The sequence below is a fragment of the Aquarana catesbeiana genome, linkage group LG02 (assembly GCF_042186555.1).
Source record: "Aquarana catesbeiana isolate 2022-GZ linkage group LG02, ASM4218655v1, whole genome shotgun sequence".
NCBI classification, from domain to species: Eukaryota; Metazoa; Chordata; class Amphibia; order Anura; family Ranidae; genus Aquarana; species Aquarana catesbeiana.
In genome coordinates, this window is record NC_133325.1 from 138,919,894 (window position 1) to 138,941,497 (window position 21,604).

Below are 21,604 nucleotides of genomic sequence, written 5' to 3' on the forward strand. Positions count from 1 at the left end.
CTGGTAGACTCTGCCCCCTTTCGTGAATTGGTGGAATGTGCTGTACCTCCGTGGCAGGTTCCAAAATGCAATTTTTTTTTCACGGAAGGCCATTACGGCTCTCTACCAGCATGTGGAAGGCAATGTTTTGGCCTCGTTGGACACGGCGGTCAGTAGTAAGGTGCATATTACTGCTGAATCATGGTCCAGCATGCATGGGCAGGGATGTTACCTTACCTTCAGGGTGCACTGGGGAAGTCTGCTGGCAGCTGGGAAGGATATAGGACAGGGTTCAGTGTTGTTGGAGCTTGTTCTACCACCACGCCTCCAAAATGATAGTGATTATTCTGCTACAGCTCTTTCCTCCACCCCCTCCTCTTCTTCTTCCTCTATGGCCTCTTCTGCAGATTTGTCCTCTGAACCAGCAGTGCTCCGTAAGCGTTCAAGGAGCTACGCAACAGTCAAGCTAAAAGATGCCATGCGGTGCTTGAGTTGGTCTGCTTAGGGGACAGGAGCCACACTGGGGCAGAGATTCTGTCAGCTCTGCAGGGGCAGGCTCAGAGGTAGTTGACGATACTGTCCCTCTAGTCTTCCTGTTGGAGCACACGCTTCGTGGAATCATAGACGAGGCACTTGAGGCAGAATAGCGGGAGGAAGAGGAGGACGTCCTTACCTCTCAAGGCCCCCTTTATGCAGATAGCATTCCTGCGGGCCCACCAAACACACAGGAACAAGAGGGGGAGGAGGATTGTGTCAGCATAGATGTAGAGGATAACACTCAGCAGCAGCCTTCAGGGGATGGTTTTTAGTCCCCAGAAACCAAAGGAGTTGTACGTGGCTGGGAGGTGGTAGTTACAGATTATGTGATCCTTAGTGACCCAAAGGTTTTAGAATCTAATGCCTCTGCAAACTTACGCTGCATGGCTTCCCTGATTCTGCAAAGCCTGCGAAAGGACCCTAGGATTTGTGGTATCAAGAAGAGGAAACATTACTGGCTGGCAACCCTTCTTGATCCACGTTACAAGGGTAAGGTTGCAGAACTCATACTGCCTTCACAGAGGGAGCAGAGGATAAAACATCTGCAGGAGGCCTTGAAGAAAGGTTTGTGCAATGCATTTCCAGACCCTGGGAGGTTACAATTTCCTGGTGCTGGACAATGTGTTGCTGCGGCTTCGTTTAGAGGAAGAGCGGTGGAGAAGGTGGCCGGCTGACCGATGTCTTTAAACGATTTTTCAGTCCTCAGCACCAAGGTCTGATCAGTTCAAGCAACCTTCGCCAGCGTCCGCATTACATGGTGCAGGAATATCTAGGGGCAAGAGCAGACTTGGAGACCTTTCCAACAGAGCATCCACTGGGTTACTGGGTCTTGAGGATGGACCACTGGCCAGAACTAACTCAATATGCAATTGAGCTACTGGCCTGTTCTGCATCCATTGTGCTTTCTGAATGCACATTCAGTGCTGCTGGAGGGTTTGTAATGGATCAAAGAGTGTGCCTGTCCACAGACTCCATTGATAGGCTCACATTCATAAAAATAAATCAGTCTTGGATCAGCAGCTATAAAGCACCTGATGCTGATGTAACTGATTGAATTTGCTATGGATGTGGGATCCCTTGAAAACTGTCTATGCTGACCAACCTATTGCTCTTCAATCTTGATGATGCTAGCTTCCAACAATATTTTTGGTTTAGGGCACCACCACCACCACCCAAGGCCCAATTTTTCTGTCCCTGCTTAACAGGGGCATGTACTGTATTTATCGTCGTATAACAGGCACCGGCGTATAACATGCGCCGGCGTATAACACGCACCCCAAGTTTAGGAGGGAATTTTAAGGAAAAAAACTTTTAGGAGGGAAGTTTAAGGTAAAAAAACTTACATTAAAATGCCCATCAATGCAGCCTTATTGTGTCCATCTGCAGCCTTGTCAGTGTCAGTGCAGCCTTGCCCCAGTGTCCATTGCAGCCTTGTCAGTGCAGCTTTGCCCCAGTGCAGCCTTGTCAGTGCAGCTTTGCCCCAGTGCAGCCTTTCTCCAGTGCAGCCTTTCCCCAGTGCAGCCTTGTCAGTGCAGCCTTTCCCCAGTGCAGCCTTGCCCCAGTGCAGCCTTGTCCCAGTGCAGCCTTGCCCCAGTGTAGCCTTGCCCCAGTGCAGCCTTGTGTGATCGCCGCCGACATACACAGCTGTGTGTAAATTCAAATATGGCGCCGAGACTGCAGGGACTCGTTGGAGCCGAGATACACATACCCGAGTGTCCTCGGCTTTTCTCGGCGCCGCTCACAGTCACGCCCAGTCCCGCCCTATGATGGACATAACACAGGTCCAATGGCGGGACTGGGCGTGACTGTGAGCGGCGCCGAGAAAAGCCGAGGACACTCAGGTATGTGTATCTCGGCTCCGACGAGTCCCTGCAGTCTCAGCACCATATTTGAATTTACACACAGCTGTGTATGTCGGCGGCGATCGCGGCTATCGCCGCAATCGCTCCGATCAACCAAAATTGGTGGGGATCGGCCTATAACACGCACCCACGATTTTTCCCTGATTTTAAGGGGAAAAAAGTGCGTGTTATATGCCGATAAATACGGTAATTAAAATTTTTGATATAATATTTCAACGCAGGGCCCGTCCCTGCGCCCAACGGGAGTATCTGTGAGGGATTACAGTGTTGTGGCACCACCACCCAAGTCCCAACTTTTCTTCCCCTGTTAAACAGGGGCATGTAAATACATTTCTTGATCTAATATTTCACAGCAGGGCCCGTTCCTGCACCCACCAAGAGTAACTGTGAGGGGTTACAGTGTTCTGGTACCACCACCACCACTACAACCAAAGGCCCAATTTTTCTGCCCCTGTTTAACAGGGGCATGTAATTACAATTCTTTACCGTATTTCACAGCAGGACTGTTCCTGCACCCACCAAGAGTAACTGTGAGGGCTTACAGTGTTCTGGCACCATCAACCCCTTTGGCACAATTTTCTGCAGAGTATATAGGGCAGGCTGTATAGTATATGTACTACTGTACTCAGTATATAGTGCTTGGGGGCCTGGGGGACCCCCACGCCATTTTTCTTTTTAAATTAGGGTGTGAGGTTCCCCTTAATATCCATACCAGATCCAAAGGGCCTGGTAACGGACTGGGAGGGGCGCGAGTAGTTTTAAATTACATTTTTTCCTTTAGAAATGTCATTTTGCTGTGGTATTGTCATAAACATGGGAAAAATGCACCACTTTACAGGCATACTAAAGACACCCCCCAGGCATGATATTTAAAGGAATATTTCACTTTTATTGTTTCACTTTAAGCATTATTAAAATCACTGCTCCCGAAAAAAAAACAGACATTTTTAAAACTTTTTTTTGCATTGATACATGTCCCCTGGGGAAGGACCTGGGTCCCCAAACACTTTTTATGGCAATAACTTGCATATAAGCCTTTAAAATTAGCACTTTTGATTTTTTACGTTCCTGTCCTATAGACTTTAATGGTGTTCGCGAGTTCAAATTTTTTGCCTGTTCACAAGTTCTGCTGCGAACCAAACCGGGGGGTGTTCGGCTCATCCCTAGCAGTGACAGGTCCTCTTTTTGCAGAGATCTGGGCTCTTTTACACCCCACATATCTCCTTTGGCCTCTAAAGTATATGAGCTGCTACCGGCTTGTAAACAAACAAGCTGAAACTGGAAGTGACAAAATCCTTGTGACTTCCGGTTTCTGATTTCACAGAAGGGGAGGAACATTATCAGTTCCACTCTGTGTACACCAGCCAGTGCCAGCAGTCAGATCAGTCCCAGGCTTCCCAGGGGGACGAGAGGCAACCCCCATCCGCCACCTGTAAAAGTAAAAGAGCAGCTGTATAGCCGGTCGGATCACTTTTAGTTTGTAGGGAATTGACTACTGAAAAAAAAACTGTACCAGGATCATGGTTGTAGCCTTAACCATGATCCTAGTATAACCACCTCAATATGAGGCCATATACAGTATACCTGTACGGCGGTTTTGGGGTGGTTAAATTCATGTTTTTGTGCCTGGATTTCAGCTTTAAAGAGTAACTCCACTTTTTTGAGATAAAACAATTCCCTTTGGGTAATCAATGTACAGTGTGAGTGTAGCAAGATTCCAAGCCTCCTTTGATCTAATGAGGACCTTCAGGATCAGGGATAGCTGACATCCTTCTGTATGTAGTGGGTTGTGAGGCATGGTGGGTGTATAGTTGTTAAAGTTATTGGGCGTTAGACACTTCTTAGGTGCAAAAGAAAGTTTATTTCTCTTAGCAAATCTTTTTTTGGGGGAGAGAGGGTTAGGGCCAGGACCCCCTTAGGTAGTTGCAAGATTAATTGGCAGACTCCGAGACTTCAATAAGAGGACAGCCATGCAGGGAAAGGCATCCAGCAAGACGCCACATCTGCATATGTAGGAATGCTGTCTCCTACAGCAACAGTCTTTAACAGTTACAAACACAAGGCTTAACAGTTCCTTCACTTTCACTACAATCACTCCTTGTAGTTCTTCAATGCACTGATTCTCCTTCAATCTTCATGGTGGCATGTTCCTCAACCACCACCCCCCGCTTCTCTGCTGGGTCCCTAGCTTGGCACTCTAGATACCTCTCAAGTTTCACCCACTAGGGATGGGCCGATCACCCCCCTGTTCGGTTCGCACCAGAACATACCGAACAGGCAAAAAATTCGGCAGAACACACGAACACCGTTAAAGTCTATAGGACATGAACATGAATAATCAAAAGTGTTCATTTAACCCTTTCATGACTAAGCCTATTTTTGAAATGTAGTGTTTACAAGTTAAAATCCGTATTTTTTGCTAGAAAATTACTTAGAGTTCCCAAACATTATATATATTTTTTTAGCAGAGAATCTAGAGAATAAAATGGCGATTGTTGCAATATTTTATATCACACGGTATTTGTGCAGCGGTGTTTTAAACGCAAATTTTTGGAAAAGGGAGATTTTCATGAATTTTAAAAAATCCAAACAGTAAAGTTACCACAATTTTTTTGTATAATGTGAAAGATGATGTTACGCCGAGTAAATAGATACCAAACATGTCACCCTTTATAATTGCACGCACTCGTGGAATGGCGACAAACTATGGTACCTATGAATTTCCATAGGCGACGCTTTAAATTTTTTTTACGGTTACCAGGTTTGAGTTACAGAGGAGGTCTAGGCTAGAATTATTGCTCTTGCTCTGACGATCACGGCAATATCTCACATGTGTGATTTGAACACCGTTTACATATGCGGGCGCGACTTCCGTATGCGTTTTCTTCACTGCGCGAGCTCGCGGGGACGGGGGCGCTTTTAAAAATTTTTTTTTTTTTTGTATTTTTTTTTTTTTATACTTGTAAATTGTGTTAAAAAAACATTTTTTTTTAAATTTTATTGCTGTCACAAGGAATGTAAACATCCCTTGTGACAGTAATAGGTGGTGACAGGTACTCTTTATGGAGGGATCGGGGGTCTAAAAGACCCCCGATCCCTCCTTTGCACTTCATAGTATTCAGATCACCGAAAATGGTGATTCTGAACACTGTATATTTTTTTAAAACCAGCGCCATTGGCAGCCGAGTAAACGGGAAGTGACGTCATGACGTTGCTTCCGCGTTTACATTGAGAAGGCTGGAACGAAGCTGCCCACAGCTTCTTTCCAGCCCGCCTCCAGCTGCCGAAGGCGGCCGATTGGACACCAGGCTTCCCGATCGCACGGGAGGCCTGGTAAGAGCGTTGGGAGGTGGTGGGAGGGGGGATGTCCCCTCCCGCTCCTCCGGGATAACAGCCGAGCGGCTTTTAGCCGCATCAGTTGTTATATACGGTTAGCCGATCGCCGGCTCGAAACAATGGTACCGGGATGATGCCTGCAGCTGCGGGCATCATCCCGGTATTACCCCAGAAAGCTGAGTACGCAGATGTGCGTATGGTCGGCAGGAAGGGGTAAAGGCTTATATGCAAGTTATTGTCATGAAAAGTGTTTGGGGACCCGGGTCCTGCCCCAGAAGACATGTATAAATGCAATTTTTTTTTTAAAAACAGACGTTTTTTCTGGAGCAATGATTTTTTTTTAATGCTTAAAGTGAAACAATAAAAATGAAATATTCCTTTAAATATCATGCCTGGGGGGTGTCTATAGTATGCCTGTAAAGTAGTGCAGTTTTCCCGTGTTTAGAACAGTACCACAGCAAAATGACTCTAAAGGAAAAATTGTCATTTAAAACTGCTCACGGCTGTAATGAATTGTCGGGTCTCGGCAATATAGATAAAACTCATTGAAAAAAAGAGCATGGGATCCCCCCCCAGTCCATTACCAGCCCCTTTGGGTCTGGTATGAATATTAGGGGAACCCCCAACCAAAATTTTTTTAAAAATTTGCGTGGGGGTCCCCCTAAAATCCATACCAGGCCCTTCGGGTCTGATATGGAAATTAAGGGGAACCCTGCGCCAATTTTTTTTTTAAAAATGGCGTAGGGCCCCCCCAAAATCCATACCAGACCCTTATCCGAGTACACAACCTGGCAGGCCGCAGGAAAAGAGGGGGGGGACGAGAGAGGTACATTGTACACAGCTTGGGGACAAGTCCTTTATTAAAAAAATTAAAAAATAAAAATAAAAATGTCCCACGAAGTCCATTCATCTTCTTCTATCGCTCCGCCAACAGACCGGAAAAAAAAAAAACCCACCACCGACCCGCCTCCATGGGAGGCTCCCGCCCTCTGACGCATCCTCGCAGGTGACAGTTCTTATATGGTGACTTACCCGGGTGACCCCACCCCCCTCTGACGCACGGGGACTTCCCCATGGCTTTCCTGGGGTGTCAGAGGGGGCGGGGCCACACAGTTACGTAAACGAGCAGTTTTGAATGACAATTTTTCCTTTAGAAATGTCATTTTGTTGTGGTACTGTTCTAAACACAGGAAAACTGTGCTACTTTACAGGCATACTATATACACCCCCCAGGAACGATATTTAAAGGAATATTTGATTTTTATTGTTTCACTTTAAGCATTAAAAAAAATCACTGCTCCCGAAAAAAACGGCCATTTTTTAAAAATTTTTTTGCATTGATACATGTCCCCTGGAGCAGGACCCAAACACTTTTTATGACAATAACTTGCATATAAGCCTTTAAAAGGAGCACTTTTGATTTTTAATGTTAGTGTACCACAGACTTTAACGGTGTTTTGAATTTTCCCCGAACACCGCATATTGTTCGGTGTTCGCAGAACATCCGAACAACCAAAGTTTGGCCCAAACATATGCTCGGGATGAACCGTTCGCCCATCCTTATCACCCACGCTGGCCACCTGGTGACCACACTAGAGACAGTCCAGACATATGGTTTAGTCCATTATTCACATGCATAGTGAGAATTTACCCTTCTATAATAGCCTAATATACCTGACTAAACACTTATGCCATGTACACATGATCAGACATTCCAACAACAAAATCCTGGATTTATTTCCGACTGATGTTGGCTCAAACTTGTCTTGCATACACACGGTTGCACAAATGTTGTCGGAAATTCCGAACGTCAAGAATGCGGTGACATACAACACGTACGACGAGCTGAGAAAAATGAAGTTCAATAGCCATTGTGGCTCTTCTGCTTGATTCCAAGCATGCGTGGAAATTTGTGCGTTGGAATTGTGTACACCCGATTGGAATTTCCAACAACGGATTTTGTTGTCGGAAAATTTGAGAACCAGCTCTCAATTTTTGTTGTCGGAAATTCCGACAACAAATGTCCGATGGAGCCTACACACGGTCAGAATTTCCGACAACAAGCTCACATCGAACATCAGGCAACAAGCAGCCAGGCCTTAGTGCAAGGGACTGCACTTCAGGACATCGGTCCCCTTGTAAAAACATCTTCAGTCTGTCCACATGACAGCCGGGGACAAAGAAGATTTTCTTTTTAGGAGCATCAACCTGCTGAAGATCACAGGTCGCCCTACAGGGTGGATCACCCCAACAACTTCAAACTTTAGCCAACATGGCTTCAGGTGGGCACTCCATGTATCTGCTGGCAGCATTTAGTCCAGCATAGTCCAGGCAGAACAGCTCTCTGGAATGTTCTCCACTAGGAACATTTTAAATGTGTGTGTGAAGTGGCTGTCAGCATAGCGTCCTTAATATCACACAGCACATATTGTAATCCAAGGGGTAATGATATCATTTCAGGGATGTTTCACCAGTAGTACCCGAGGTCAGGCAGAATTACAGACTTTCCCTTCTTATTTACCGTAGTGACAAATCGCTTGAGATCCTTTTTATCTGGTCGGCGGATGACTACACCATCTGGATTAATCTTCCTGCACTGAGCTCCCAGTCTCACACTAGACCCACTGATTCACTGTCATTGATCTCCTTCAATCTTCACATGGTATCTTCCTCAAGCATCATTCCCGCTTCACTGCTGGGTCCCTAGCTTGGCACTCCAGATACCTCTCAAGCTTCACCCACGCTGGCCTGCTCGGTCCCTAGCTTGACACACAAGGCTGCTCTGCAAGCTTCACCTCCACTGGCTGGGTCCCTGGCTTGATTCCCACTGAAGTGCTTCTGGATAGGCCCTCAGACAGCCTAGCAGCCAGATGTGCCCAGGATAGGCCGAATCTTCGGCCTAGCAGCCGGGCAGTACAACACATGTCCACCAAGACAGCCGTCCAGGTGGCACAGGATACCATTCACAGGACCTCACCCAAATATATAGGCTCTCCCAGCAGCCAAGGGATTCAAGAAAACCCCAACATTTTTGAGCATTCTTCTTTGCACAGTAGCTCAAGCTCTGTCAGATTGGATGGAAAGTGTCTGAACAGCAATTCTCAAGTCTTGCCACAGATTCTAAGTTGGATTTAGGTCTGAACTTTGACTGTGCCATTCTAACACATGAATATGCTTTGATCTAAACCATTCCATTGCAGCTCTGGCTGTATGTTTGGGGTCGTTGTCCTGCTGGAAGATGAACCTCCACCCCGTCTGAAGTTTTCTGCAGACTCTAACAGGTTTTCTTTTAAGATGGCCCTCTATTTGGCTCCATCCATCTTCCCATCAACTCTGACCAGCTTCCCTGTCTCTGCTGAAAAAAACATCCCCTCAGCATGATGCTGCCACCACCATGTTTCACGGTGGGGATGGTGTGTTCAGCGTGATGTGCAGTTTCAGTTTTACGTCACATAGCGTTTTGCTTTTAGGCCAAAAAGGTCAATTTTGGTCTCATCTGACCAGAGCACCTTCTTGTACATGTTTGCTGTGTCCCACACATGGCTTTTCGCAAACTGCAAATGGGACTTCTTATAGCTTTCTTTCAAAAATGGTTTACTTCTTGCCACTCTTCCATTAAGGCCAGACTTGTGGAGTGCACGACTAATAGTTGTCCTGTGGACAGATTCTCCCACCTGAGATGTGGATGTCTGCAGCTCCTCCAGAGTTACTATGGGCCTCTTGGCTGCTTCTCTGAATAATGCTCTCCTTTACCGGCCTGTCAGTTTAGGTGGATGACCATATCTTCATAGGTTTGCAGTTGTGCCGTACTCTTTCCATTTTTGGATGATGTATTGAACAATGCTCCATGAGATGTTCAAAGCTTGGGAATTTTTTTATAACCTAACCCTGCTTTAACCACTTCAGCTCGGAAGGATTTACCCCCTTCCTAACCAGAGCATTTTTTGCGATACGGTACTGCGCCGTTTTAACTGACAATTGTGTGGTCGTGCGACGTTGCACCCAAACAAAATTGTTTTCCTTTTTTTCCCACAAATAGAGCTTTCATTTGTTGGTATATAATTACCTCTGCGGTTTTTGTTTTTTGTGCTATAAACAAAACAAAAAAAAGAGCGACAATTTTGAAAAAAAGCAATATTTTTTACTTTTTGCTATAATAAATATCCCAAAAATATATATAAAAAAATTTTCTTCCTCAGTTTAAGCCAATATATATTCTTCTACATAAAGTTGTAGCGTCTACAAAATAGGGGATAGATTTATAGCATTTTTGTTATTCATTTTTTTTTTTTTTATAGTAATGGCGGTGATCTGCGATTTTTTATCATGACTGCGACATTGCAGCAGACAGATCGGACACTCTTGACATTATTTTGGGACCATTGACATATATACAGAGATCAGTTCTATAAAAATGCACTGATTACTGTGTAAATGTCACTAGCAGGGAAGGGGTTAAACACTAGGGGGTGATCAAGGGCTTAAATGTGTTCCCTCAGTGTTTTCTAACTGTAGGGGGGGTTGGCTAACTGAAACATGACAGAGATCACTGCTGCTGATCACTGGGAGCAGTAGATCCCTGTCATGTTGCTAGGCAGAACAGGGAAATGCCTTGTTTACATCTCCCCGTTCTGACTCTCCGTGTCACGATTGTGGGCCACTGGTGGACATAGAGACCGCGGGACCCGTGGGCACATTCCCGCAGCGTGCCGCGAGCTTGCACATGTGCACCACCGGCGACGCACGCCCGCGATTTAAAGGGGATGTACGGGTGCGCCCATTTGCAAGCGGTTAAACTTCTCCACAACTTTATCCCTCACCTGTCTGACGTGTTCCTTGGCCTTCATGTTGCTGTATGTTAACTAAGGTTCTCTAAAAAACCTCTGAGGGCTTCACAGAACAGCTGTATTTTTACTAAGATTCAATTGCACACAGATGGCTTCTAATTACTAATTAGGTGACTTCTGAAGGCAATTGGTTTCACTAGATTTTAGTTAGGGGTATCAGAGTAAAGGGGGCTGAATACAAATGCACGCCACACAATTTTTAGATATTTATTTGAAAAAAAAAATTGAAAACCATTTATCATTTTCCTTCCATTTCACAATTATGTGCCACTTTGTGCTGGTCTATCATATAAAATCCGAATAAAATACATTTACGTTTTTGGTTTTAACATGACAAATGTATATAATTTCTAGGGGTATGAATACTTTTTCAAGGCACTGTACTGTATATACCAATACACAAGGGCCTTTTGCATAACATATTACCCTTCTTGGACTAGACTTCTCTCGGTTAACATCTTGGTGTCCTATGCAAGCAGCCTGTAGCATGTTTGTAATGTATATGTCAGTTTACTTCACTCCTTGCCTCTTGTGGAGCTATTTGATAGGATTGTGTATGTTTTCTGGGGTTGTAGGTTCCAAAGTATGTCAGGACCCAGCATATCTTGGAACATCCTTTTCTGCTAAAGCACACAAGAAAATGTGAATAAAAGATTGATGTTTATAGTATTTGTGTGAGACCATTTCTTTGAGATCTCCCACTTGAAAGTCCCAACACTGTTTGGCTTTTTTCTGGTAAATCAGGGAAGTAGCTTTTGGTATGATTAAAGGTCTAATTATTAGTTGTGCTTATTTTTAGGTAGGCCATCTTTCTTTGTCCTGAGGAAGCAAATTTTGTGAAACACATCGACCTCCTGACACAATAGCAAAGAAATATGGCCTGCCTTACCTTGAATGAGCAATGTTAACACATTTTATCTTTTTGTAAAAAACATACATTTCAGGAATTTTTCTGTGTTGCTGTCCTTCTCTGGTACCAGTAAAGTCAGCTAATTTTTTCTATATTCTTTAAGTTTTGGTATGATGTTTATTCCCTAAATTACAAAATGTTCAGGTGCCTTTTTTTGCAATCATCTAGAACATGTTAGTACTGCATAATAGAAATTATAATAGGAGTAGTAGATGACTTTCTTACCTTCTTCTATAGGGCAACTTCATTCTCTTCAGCATTCTCTGTGCCTGTTCATTTCTTCTCCATAACTGACAACAAAACCAACTATATTTTAAATCTGTGCTACCAAATATTAAAGATATATAGATCACAGCACAATAACTACAGTAGTGTTAGTGTATACCTGAAGTTTATAATGTATATCTGAACTTTCCCTTCTCTCTAAGGGACTCTCCTTTGCTCCATCTACACATTTTGATGTGTTCAACACAATTCTGGATGTTAATAGATTTGTGCACAATATACTGCTTAGAAATTTTTTTTTACCTCATCATGGGTCTCCAGTACCGTCCCCTATAGAGGAACAGGACATTGTAACATCCTTTGACACCTTTCATTTTTCTGATTTGATTGCGAGATCTGCTTTAGATTGTCTTCGGTTCGAATCCTCTGGGGGCATGTATGGTGTAGACTCAGATGCTACTTACATGGGTAATAATTTTTTTTAATCCAGTGCATTCTAGAAGTAATGTAGATACCTTTCAAAGCTTGGTGTAAAAGGAACTCTTAACCTTGAAAAACACCATTGACACTACCCATACCTGCTCTATGAACAATCTCGGCACATCCAAGATACAAGCCCTTAGAAATCTAAAAGCCTGCAAGGATATCGTTACCTGTGAGGCAGATAAGGGGGGTGCAGTAGTTGTTTGAAAGCAGAGGATTACAAAGCAGAAGCCCTATGCCAACTAAGTGATGACACAACCTATGGTAAGCTAGGCACTGACCCCACATAGATATTTAAATTAAAACTCACACATCTTTTGAATGTGGGATTAGAAATGGGTGTGCTAAATAACAAGCTAGTGGATTTTTTGTGTGAGCACCCAATTGTCCCAGTCTTTCATCACCTGCCTAAGGTCCACCAAGGTGACATTCCTGTAAAGGGTCATCCAATTGTGGCAGGTATAGGTTCATTAATTGAAAGATTGGGAAAATGGGTAGACCAATTTCTGGTGGTTAGACTGCTAGGATATGTTAAAGACACTGCTTGCATTCTAAAACACACCAAGGATATTGGATGACAAGACTCCTTTTTGTGGGTCACGATGGATGTCAGATCACTATACTCATGAATCCCTCTCTCCTTAGCTATAGAAGCCCTTAAATTCCATCTATTCAAGTACAGTCTTTATGATAACACTCTAAATGAGTTAATTGTTCTTGCAGTGATTTTTCTGCTTGAACACAATTATTTTGTTTTTGATCAGACCTTTTATCTACAATGCTGTGGTGCGTCTATGGGGGGGGGGGGGGGGGGCAAGTTTTCTCCTTCACTAGCCAATTTATATATGGGCTGGTGGGAGGAACAGAAGTTCCTCAAATTGGCCTGAGGACGGCCAATCTGATAGGCCAAAATGCATAAGGGTTGAGTCGCGTCATCATGACAACTTCCGCCCACACCCCGAAATCAAGCCCTTCACCGCGATAGCGGCTGCATGTATTGATCAGATAGATAGATTGATAGATAATCGGATAATATTTTTACCTGCTGTTCACTCCAGGTGCCAGAATATCAGGCACTCATACATGTGAGTTAAATACTTTTTAATTGTTTGGAATAAAAGTTCTTTTTAAACAGGACTGCGCAGTGAGGCTTTTTCTATTGTATCTATCTATATGAGGAACATTCATCGTAGTCAACCAACAGTCCAGAGGATATCTACAGGGGTCGCCCCATAAGCGCTTTTGACCTAACTAGCGATAGTTGGTCCAATGCCAAGGGTGAGTACACATCTACTATTAAAGCACATAAGGAGCACGGAACTACTTATCAAGTCACAGCACTGTATTTGAGTTTTTCATCATTATTCCACAAGCACAAGCACTTTTCACTGGGTACTGTTTCATTTACTGATTGTTTTCAGTATTTCACATTTATTTTTCTGTATGTAGCATTATATTGTATATAGCATTTAGCGTGGTATATTTATTTTACAAGGACTTGAATATGGTACTTGCTAATGGATGCAGGTTTTCTATCAGACATGAAAAATTTCCCATTAGAGATTTAATTAATTGCAGTACCAGGAATGTGGTTCATGTGATTGAATGTAGCATCTGTAAGTTACAATATGTGGGCTGCACTACTAGACCTCTACGTACTAGGATTAGTGACCATTACAATGGGCCAGCACACGCTAATAATGCCCTGTACACACGGTTGGATTTTCCGACAGAAAATGTGCGATCGGAGCCTGTTGTCGGAAATTCTGACCGTGTGTGGGGTCCATCAGAATTTCCGACACACAAAGTTTGAGAGTAGGCTATAAAATATTCCAACAACAAAATCCGTTTGCGTCAATTCCGACCGTGTGTGGACAATTCCGACGCACAAAGTGCCACGCATGCTCAGAATAAATTCTGAGACGGAACTGCTCGGTCTGGTAAAATTAGCGTTCGTAATGGATATACCACTTTCGTCACGCTGCAAGATTTAAATTGTTTAATGCAGCGCACTCTCTTCTTCTTTATAATGCTAGAAGAATGAAGTCGTTTTGCTGGTCATATTCACACAGAGTTCTCACAAACTTCTTTCTTTATTATTTATCGTGATTTCATGAATGTAATATTTTGATTTGTCACATCTCCCGAAAAGAATAACATTTTTGGATGTTTTTAGATTTTGTTTTTTTTTGTTTTTATTTTTTGAAATCCTGATCTCCTGTTATTTTTTGTATTTTTTTTTTTACTCCAGAGTAGTTTTGGGTGTGTTTTGTGTGTCAAGTTACCACAACATGATTATTATCTTGTATTTTTTAATCTCAAGGAGGTTGCTTGGTGTTGGTGTCTCTTGTTAATTTCACACTGTATTTTTGAAATGTATCTGCCTCCTCACAAACTGTTCCTTTTGAAGGAAAACACACATAGGTGAGTATAATAAAACAAACCAAAAATGTATTAAGGGGTCCTAACCAAAGAAAGAGGGAGGCAACACTGGAGAGACAGCAGAAAATGGCGAAGCCTTTGGCCCCCAGGGCACACTTCAACTATTTTACCGCAAAATTGGTGGCCTGAGGAGTCCATATATAAGGGAGTACAATCAGGTCCAGAATCCAAGAGATCATGAACAGCAGCAGATGACATACATGTCCCCAGGCTGTGGTCATACAAGAGCCTGCATCTTTTGTCAGACCAGACTGAACCCAGGCCATCACTTTCTTGTCTTCCTTCCACTCTTCCTTCCATGCTGTGTCTGTGGTGTTGGAGTTGTGGCAGGAGGAGGAGGATGTAACTCACACAGGTGGGTATTAGTTGTGATTTTGCCCCTCACCCCCTTAGTTAAAATTTTCTTAAGGATGTCCTCACACATGAGGCGTTGGCCCTCCTGCATGTCCTGCAGTTTTGTGGCAGCCATGCAGGCAAAGGCCTCTTCATGAGTGGGGGTGGCTCTGAGGGATGCAGAAGCTTGCTGAATCAGCCTGAGTGCTGAATCCTCCACATTACTCCCATTCCTGGGTCTTTTGTTTGGAAGGCGGAGGGGAGGAACCTGGGATTCTGTGAGCCTCCTACTGGGCCCGGCCACCTCCTGGCTGACACTTACCCCTGCCTCCGCCTGGCTGCCACTTACCCCCCGCCTCCTCCTGGCTGCCACATTCCACAGCCTCCTCCTGTGTGCCACATTCCACAGCCTCCTCCTGGCTGAGGTCTTCCTGTGTATGAAAAAGGGACATAGTTTTAGTTTTTTCTTCATCAATCACACACAATTTTCACCTCATGACTGTTGCAAATTGAATGTTAACAAATATAAAAGACTATCATTCTGAGCCCAACATTTTTCATTCTTGTCCCAATTATTTTTGCCCACTACTGTCTATTGATATGTAAAACACTTTATTAAATCAGCAGTTAGTGATCAATAACAACATCTAGTAAACATCATTTATTTATTGACCAGAAATCTGTAGAACAATGCTATACCTGGCTCAAGCTGGGCTCCTCCATTTCTTCCTGGCTGGAAGTCCCAGGTTGTACATCAGAAGCCTCAGCTGGGGTGGAAGATAGGGTGGAAGGAAGGGTTGAGAGGGATTCCCTGACTTCAGTCTGGTCTGACAGAAATCGCAGTCTCTCATAGTACCACAGCCTGGGGACATAAACGTCATCTGCTGCAGCTCCTGATCTCTGGGAATCCTGGACCTTGTTGTGCTCCCTAAGATAAGTGCTCCTCAGGCCACCAATTTTGGCTTTTAAATAGGGGAAGGTTGCCGTGGGGACCACCGGCTTCACCAACTCCAGCAGTTTCTCCAGCGCTGCCTGCCTCTTTTGTTTATGATTATAATGTGGGTGTTTGACCTGCCATAGACAGGGCAGCTCCCTGTACTTGTCTATGAACAGGGGGAGGAAGTTGTGGTCATTGAAGCCATCCATTTTATCTGCAATACACAAGACAAACCCTAATGTCAGGCTCAAGTCTCCTAATCTTGTCCCAATATAGACCTCAATCTATAAGCAGTATAGGCCCAAGTTTAAATGTTACCTTCGTTATCACGATCGGCGCTTCCGATACTCCTTCTTCCGCTCACAGATCGTACGAATGACACACGCGTGTTATGCTTTACATACACTGCGCATGCGTGAAACTCCGCCAGCCCCTGACGTTCTTTCTAGTCTATTCCCCGCCCCTTCCCATTCGGCGCGGTGGGGAAGAGCACATGGCCGAGAGACAGCAGGAGCATGATAATAGCAGCAACGAGGAGAAGGAGGAAAGCCCGGAGCCAGAAACGTCACGATCCCGGAGGAGATTTAAGGCCTCAAATATGGCCTTTGTAGAGATGGTGGAGATGGTCGACATATTGAAAAGGGCCGACTATGATGGGAAGTATGGACCTTACCCCAACCCCAATGCGAGAAAGGCCAAGATCATGGCGAAAGTTGTGAAGCGTCTGCACAGGAATTTTGGGGTCAACTGAGGAAGCGGTGGTCTGACCTCAAAATCAGGAAGCACGATCAGTAAAGAAGGATCAGGAGAGTGCTGCAAAAAAGTAAGTAGTTGTGCTGTGTTCATATTCTTTATTTTTATTACATTCGTGCTGGTCCATGTGCTTTTCTTTACTGTTGTACATTTTAAAATGGCAACTTTCATGTTCGTGGACACATTATTAGCTCGTAGGAAACATTGTTCGTTCGGCCAATAAAACACCATGTTTTGTCCAGATGCAGTTCAATACATTTCTCCTGGCCTACTTCTCTTAAAATAATTTTGTTGTCTAGATGTGTTAGTAACTAGAATGAAATGCAAACTAGATTCTGTGTAAGGAGAGGACACTCAGCAGCTGTTTAAACATCTGGACGCTGGAGTACTAGTGTGGGACACCAGAACACCCTTTTTATTAGGGGGCCCACACAGGTACTCCAGTGTATACTATAGGGGTGTCTCCATCTGTGAAGCTTGTACAAAACAGGTAAGTATTCAAGCTTGACAAAGGACAAAAATATTTCTTTATCTTGCAACTCTGCCAAAAAAGACAATTGTACCCCACTTCCAAGCAATGTTTCATATTCCTATTTCTGCCATCAAATATCTGTGTGCTAAGTATACCTATTTTTTTTAACATAGGAGAGAAAAGACTCGGAGGACACCACTCATCAGAGGAGACCACAGACCCCCCACCTCAGGAAGAAGGGGAAATCCCCCAAACCCAAGCAGAGGAGGAGGAGGGAGACGTTGTGGAAATTGTCACCACAACAGGTGAGTGTCTGCGACCACAGGCTCAGGTAAGAGATGGATGCCTGCATATTTAAAAAACATGTTTTTTTGGTTTCTTTTATATTTTAGGTGATCGTGATGTTGTGGAAGAGGAATGTCACTTCACCAGTGAAAGTGCCCAGATCCTCATTGGGGAGATAATGGGGTGTAATAGGGATTTGGAAAACATCAAGCAAAACATCAATGATGTTCAAAACAAAATGAAGAACATCATTGATGTTTTAGGGAGCATTTAAAATACCCAGAAATCCCTAACTTATTTCTGCTTTTTCTTGATATTTTTCTGACAATTTTTTGACATATTATAGAAAAGTCAAATTTTGAAGATGCACACAGTGTGTTAACATGCCATCTGCCATCACGGGAGATCAATGTACGTGTTTTGTGGGTGCAACCCCTTTCTCAATAATAAAGTAGCTGAGAGGAAGGGGTTACACCAACAAAACATGTCCATCAATCTTCCATGATGGCAGCTAGCACATGTTGACATTAGGCAATTTATGTGCATCTTCAAAATTTGGCTTTTCCAGGGGTGACTTCACCTCATCTGCTGAACGCAATATCAAACACAGTTTATAAATACTCATGTCTGATATTGCCTTCACTTTCTATAAAAAGTTAAACTTTGTAAGTTCCAGAGTTGTGTATTTTTTTATGGTTTTAGACATGCCTGTTTTAACTTAAAAGGCAATTTCTACTTATTAATGTGACCTAAAAAATTGTTATACAACAAACATGTTGGTTTGTTCAAAAACCCTTTTAGAAATGCACATGTGATTGTGCTTTGATTAAAGAGATTGATAATCAACAATGTGTGGCTTCTTTTTTCAATGCTCAAAAGCATTTTTTGTAGTGAAGTTGGCGTTTTCAGTGGCAATGGGGGTTATTTACTAAAGGCAAATCCACTTTGCACTACAAGTGCAGTTTCAGTGCAGTCTCAAGTGCACTTGTAGTGCAAAGTGTATTTTCCTTTAGTAAATAACACCCAACAGTGCTTTCTAATTTTACACAATCACGCCATTTTCAGGACTCCCCAAATTTCGGTCATGGTAAGCTAAAAGAAAGCCAAGCAGTAAATCAGAGCAAATATTTGTTTAGTTTAAAATACATTTTTATTTAAAAAATGTCTCAGACATTGTCTGACATATCGATGGCCCCCCTACCTGTTAAGTATTCCATGTATCTTAGATGAACCTCACGGGCACTCTGGGGGGGCAAGCCAGGACGGCCAGTTTCAAGCGCCGTCAGGGTTGGTTCATTCTGAATTCTAGCCTTAGGCCCAACTGAGGCAACATAGTTTACAGAATTTCTCCTTAAAAAGTTGTGGAGAAAACAGCAAGCCAGGATGATGTGATTGAGTTTATATTCCGCCATGTGTATCGGTGTAAGAAATAGGCGGAACCAGCTGGCCATTTTTCCAAAGTGTTCTCCACCACTCTTCTGGCTCTGGCCAGCCAGTAATTAAAAACCCTCTGGTCTGGGGTGAGGGTCCTCTTAGGGAATGGCCGCATAAGATGGTCCCCCAGTGCAAACGCTTCATCCACAACAAAGACAAATGGGAGTCCTTCCGCTTTGTCTTGTTGAGGTGACAAGCCCAAGCTGCCATTCTGGAGATGCCTGTAGAACTCCATGTGGGCGATGCCTCCACCATCTGACATCCGGCCATTCTTCCCCATGTCCACATACAGGAACTAGTAAGTAGCCGACACCGCCGCCAACATCACAATACTATTGAACCCCTTGTAGTTGTAATAGTATGACCCCAAGTTGGAGGGTGGGATGATGTGAACATGTTTCCCATCAATTGCCCCGACGCAGTTGGGAAAGTCCCACCGCTGGGCAAAGTGGGAGGCCACAGTCTGCTATTCCTGTGGGTTGGAAGGAAACTGTGGAGTCAAACAAGAAAAAAAAATAATCATTTTGCACATAAACATTGAAAGCAGATTAGACACAAACATTCTTGGCCAACATCAGTATAACATTTATTTTAGGGAGTATTTAAAGACAAAGGTATAAGTCCACCTATCAGATTCCCCCCCCTCTCATGGGCCATTTTAAAAATTTTAGGGGGGGAGATGTTTTGGCCAGGTAACCCTCTCCACTTCATTGAGAGATGAATGCCTAAATAATATGTATTACTTTGGCCAGCCCCTCCTTACTTACACTATTGGCAGCCCATTGGATAGGTAAGAAGTGTCATAATACAAAGATATAAATACACACTGTACACATTTTAGCACATTTTTACATTCTGCTATTACCTATCAAGATAATAATAGGATACAAAAAATTTAAACAGTACCATTTGAAAGTATTCAGGCAGGCCCTTGCACTACATGCTTTGGTGAATTCATCCAGAAATCTGACCACAAAAGAGGTAGGTATAGTTTGTATGGGTTTGGCAAAGTCAGCAGATAGAGGATTGGTGTCAGCTGAGTTAGCAGTTGGGGGGGAGGGAGGTTCCAAATAATTTTGGAACCAAAAAAAAAACCTCTGGCACTCTGCCTGAATTTAAAGCACAAATCACATTTTTACACATTTTAGGGGGTATTTAGGGTAAAGCACTACTATGAAGCTGACAAAATACATTGTTAAGTGACTAGACGAGGTGGATATAGGCCCAGGTGAGCATGCTGGGGAGGTAAGTGAAGGCAAATATGTATGGAGGACAATTTTTTTTTTTTTTTTTAAATCCAGTATGCATGAGAACAAAGAGGACATTCACAGCATATTACAATCATGGTAATTAGGGAATGAGGAAAGAAATACAATATATTATCAAACATTAAATACAATAAAATGTGATGTTAAAGGATAAAAATCTTACCTTAATATAGTCCTTCAGGACCTGTATGATTACAGAACAGGTCTCTGGGATAATGATCCCCAGAGCCTGTGGGGGAGATGCCTGTCGAGAACTTGAGGTCCTGCAGGCTTCTCCCCATCGCCAAGTACCGCAATGTGGCGACTAGCCTCTGTTCCGGAGTGATGGCTTGCCTCATGCAGGTATCCTGCCTGCTGATATAAGGGGTCAGCAAAGCCAACAAACGGTGATATGCGGGGTCTGTCATCCGGAGAAAGTTCCTGAAATCGTCAGGATTATTCTCACGGATCTCACGGAGCAAAGGCATGTGACAGAATTGGTCACGCTGGAGCAACCAATTCTTGGTCCATGAACTCCTCCTCGCCCTGTTCATGGACTAGGCTTGTGTCAAAGTAAGAACCCCAACACCAAGCCCCCGCACAGCACGAACTCTACAATGCGTATGTACACGCAACATGGCTAGAAAACGGTCGGCTGGTCAGAACGAAGTAACAGAACGCACTGAAGAACAGCAAGGCCTGTGAAGAGCGACCTGAAAATCAGTAACAAACGGACAAGAACACAATGACAAATCAACGAGAACTCGCTGCATGCATTGAAGACCAGATACAAAACCCACAAGCACAAACTGAACAGCAGAAATACAATCTGAAAACCACGAGTCTGAAAAAGCACGAATCGTCTCTCACCAAACTTTTACTAACACGAGATTAGCAAAAAGAGCCCAAGGGTGCCGCGCTTGGTATTGAACTGCCCTTTTATAGTCTCGCTGTACGTGGTGTACGTCACCGCATTCTTGACGTTCGGAAATTCCGACAACTTTATGTGACCGTGTGTATGCAAGACAAGTTTAAGCCAACATCCGTCTGAAAAAATCTATGGATTTTGTTGTCCGATCAATGTCTGATCGTGTATACAGGGCATTACAAAAATAATTTGTCTAATGTATCTAAACATTTTAAAATGACACAGTGGAAATATGAATTCTTTTTCTTTCTGTGCAGTCCAGAGAGTGAAACAATCCATACGTGGGGACTTGCACCGTAAATTACTAGAACTTGAAGTCTGGTGGATTTTTTCCTTGGGGATTAGGATTCCAGCAGGTCTCTTTAGGTGGAATATGGACCTGTTCTTCATATGCTTGAAGATCACAGTGCAATACAGCTATAAAAACTATTTTATTTTACAATGATTTATTTTTTTCATTTGATATATGTTTTCACTGTGCTCAAAACATCTCTACACAGACATTTTTCCCCATACATGTACTAATTTATCTAATTCATATTATTTTGTTTACCCTAATATACAGTATGTGCCTGCATTGAATGCTTTATCAAA

The 21,604-nt window shown here is 43.4% G+C and overlaps 1 protein-coding gene across 9 annotated transcripts in view; it reads right to left on the minus strand.

Annotated features, from left to right (window-relative positions):
* LOC141127250 (keratin, type II cytoskeletal cochleal-like) overlaps positions 1-21,604 on the minus strand; it is a 478,789-nt gene that overhangs the window by 67,432 nt on the left and 389,753 nt on the right. For 6 of the 9 annotated variants that reach the window (XM_073613528.1, XM_073613521.1, XM_073613526.1 and 3 more), the window contains one exon: positions 11,697-11,761. The exons of 2 other annotated variants lie outside the window; for them this stretch is intronic. In XM_073613528.1, coding sequence (XP_073469629.1) covers positions 11,697-11,761 — 65 coding nt within the window. Of the gene's footprint in view, positions 1-9,616; positions 9,804-11,696; positions 11,762-21,604 lie in introns of those variants that run through there. One more of the 9 variants, XM_073613523.1, reaches the window with a different exon arrangement.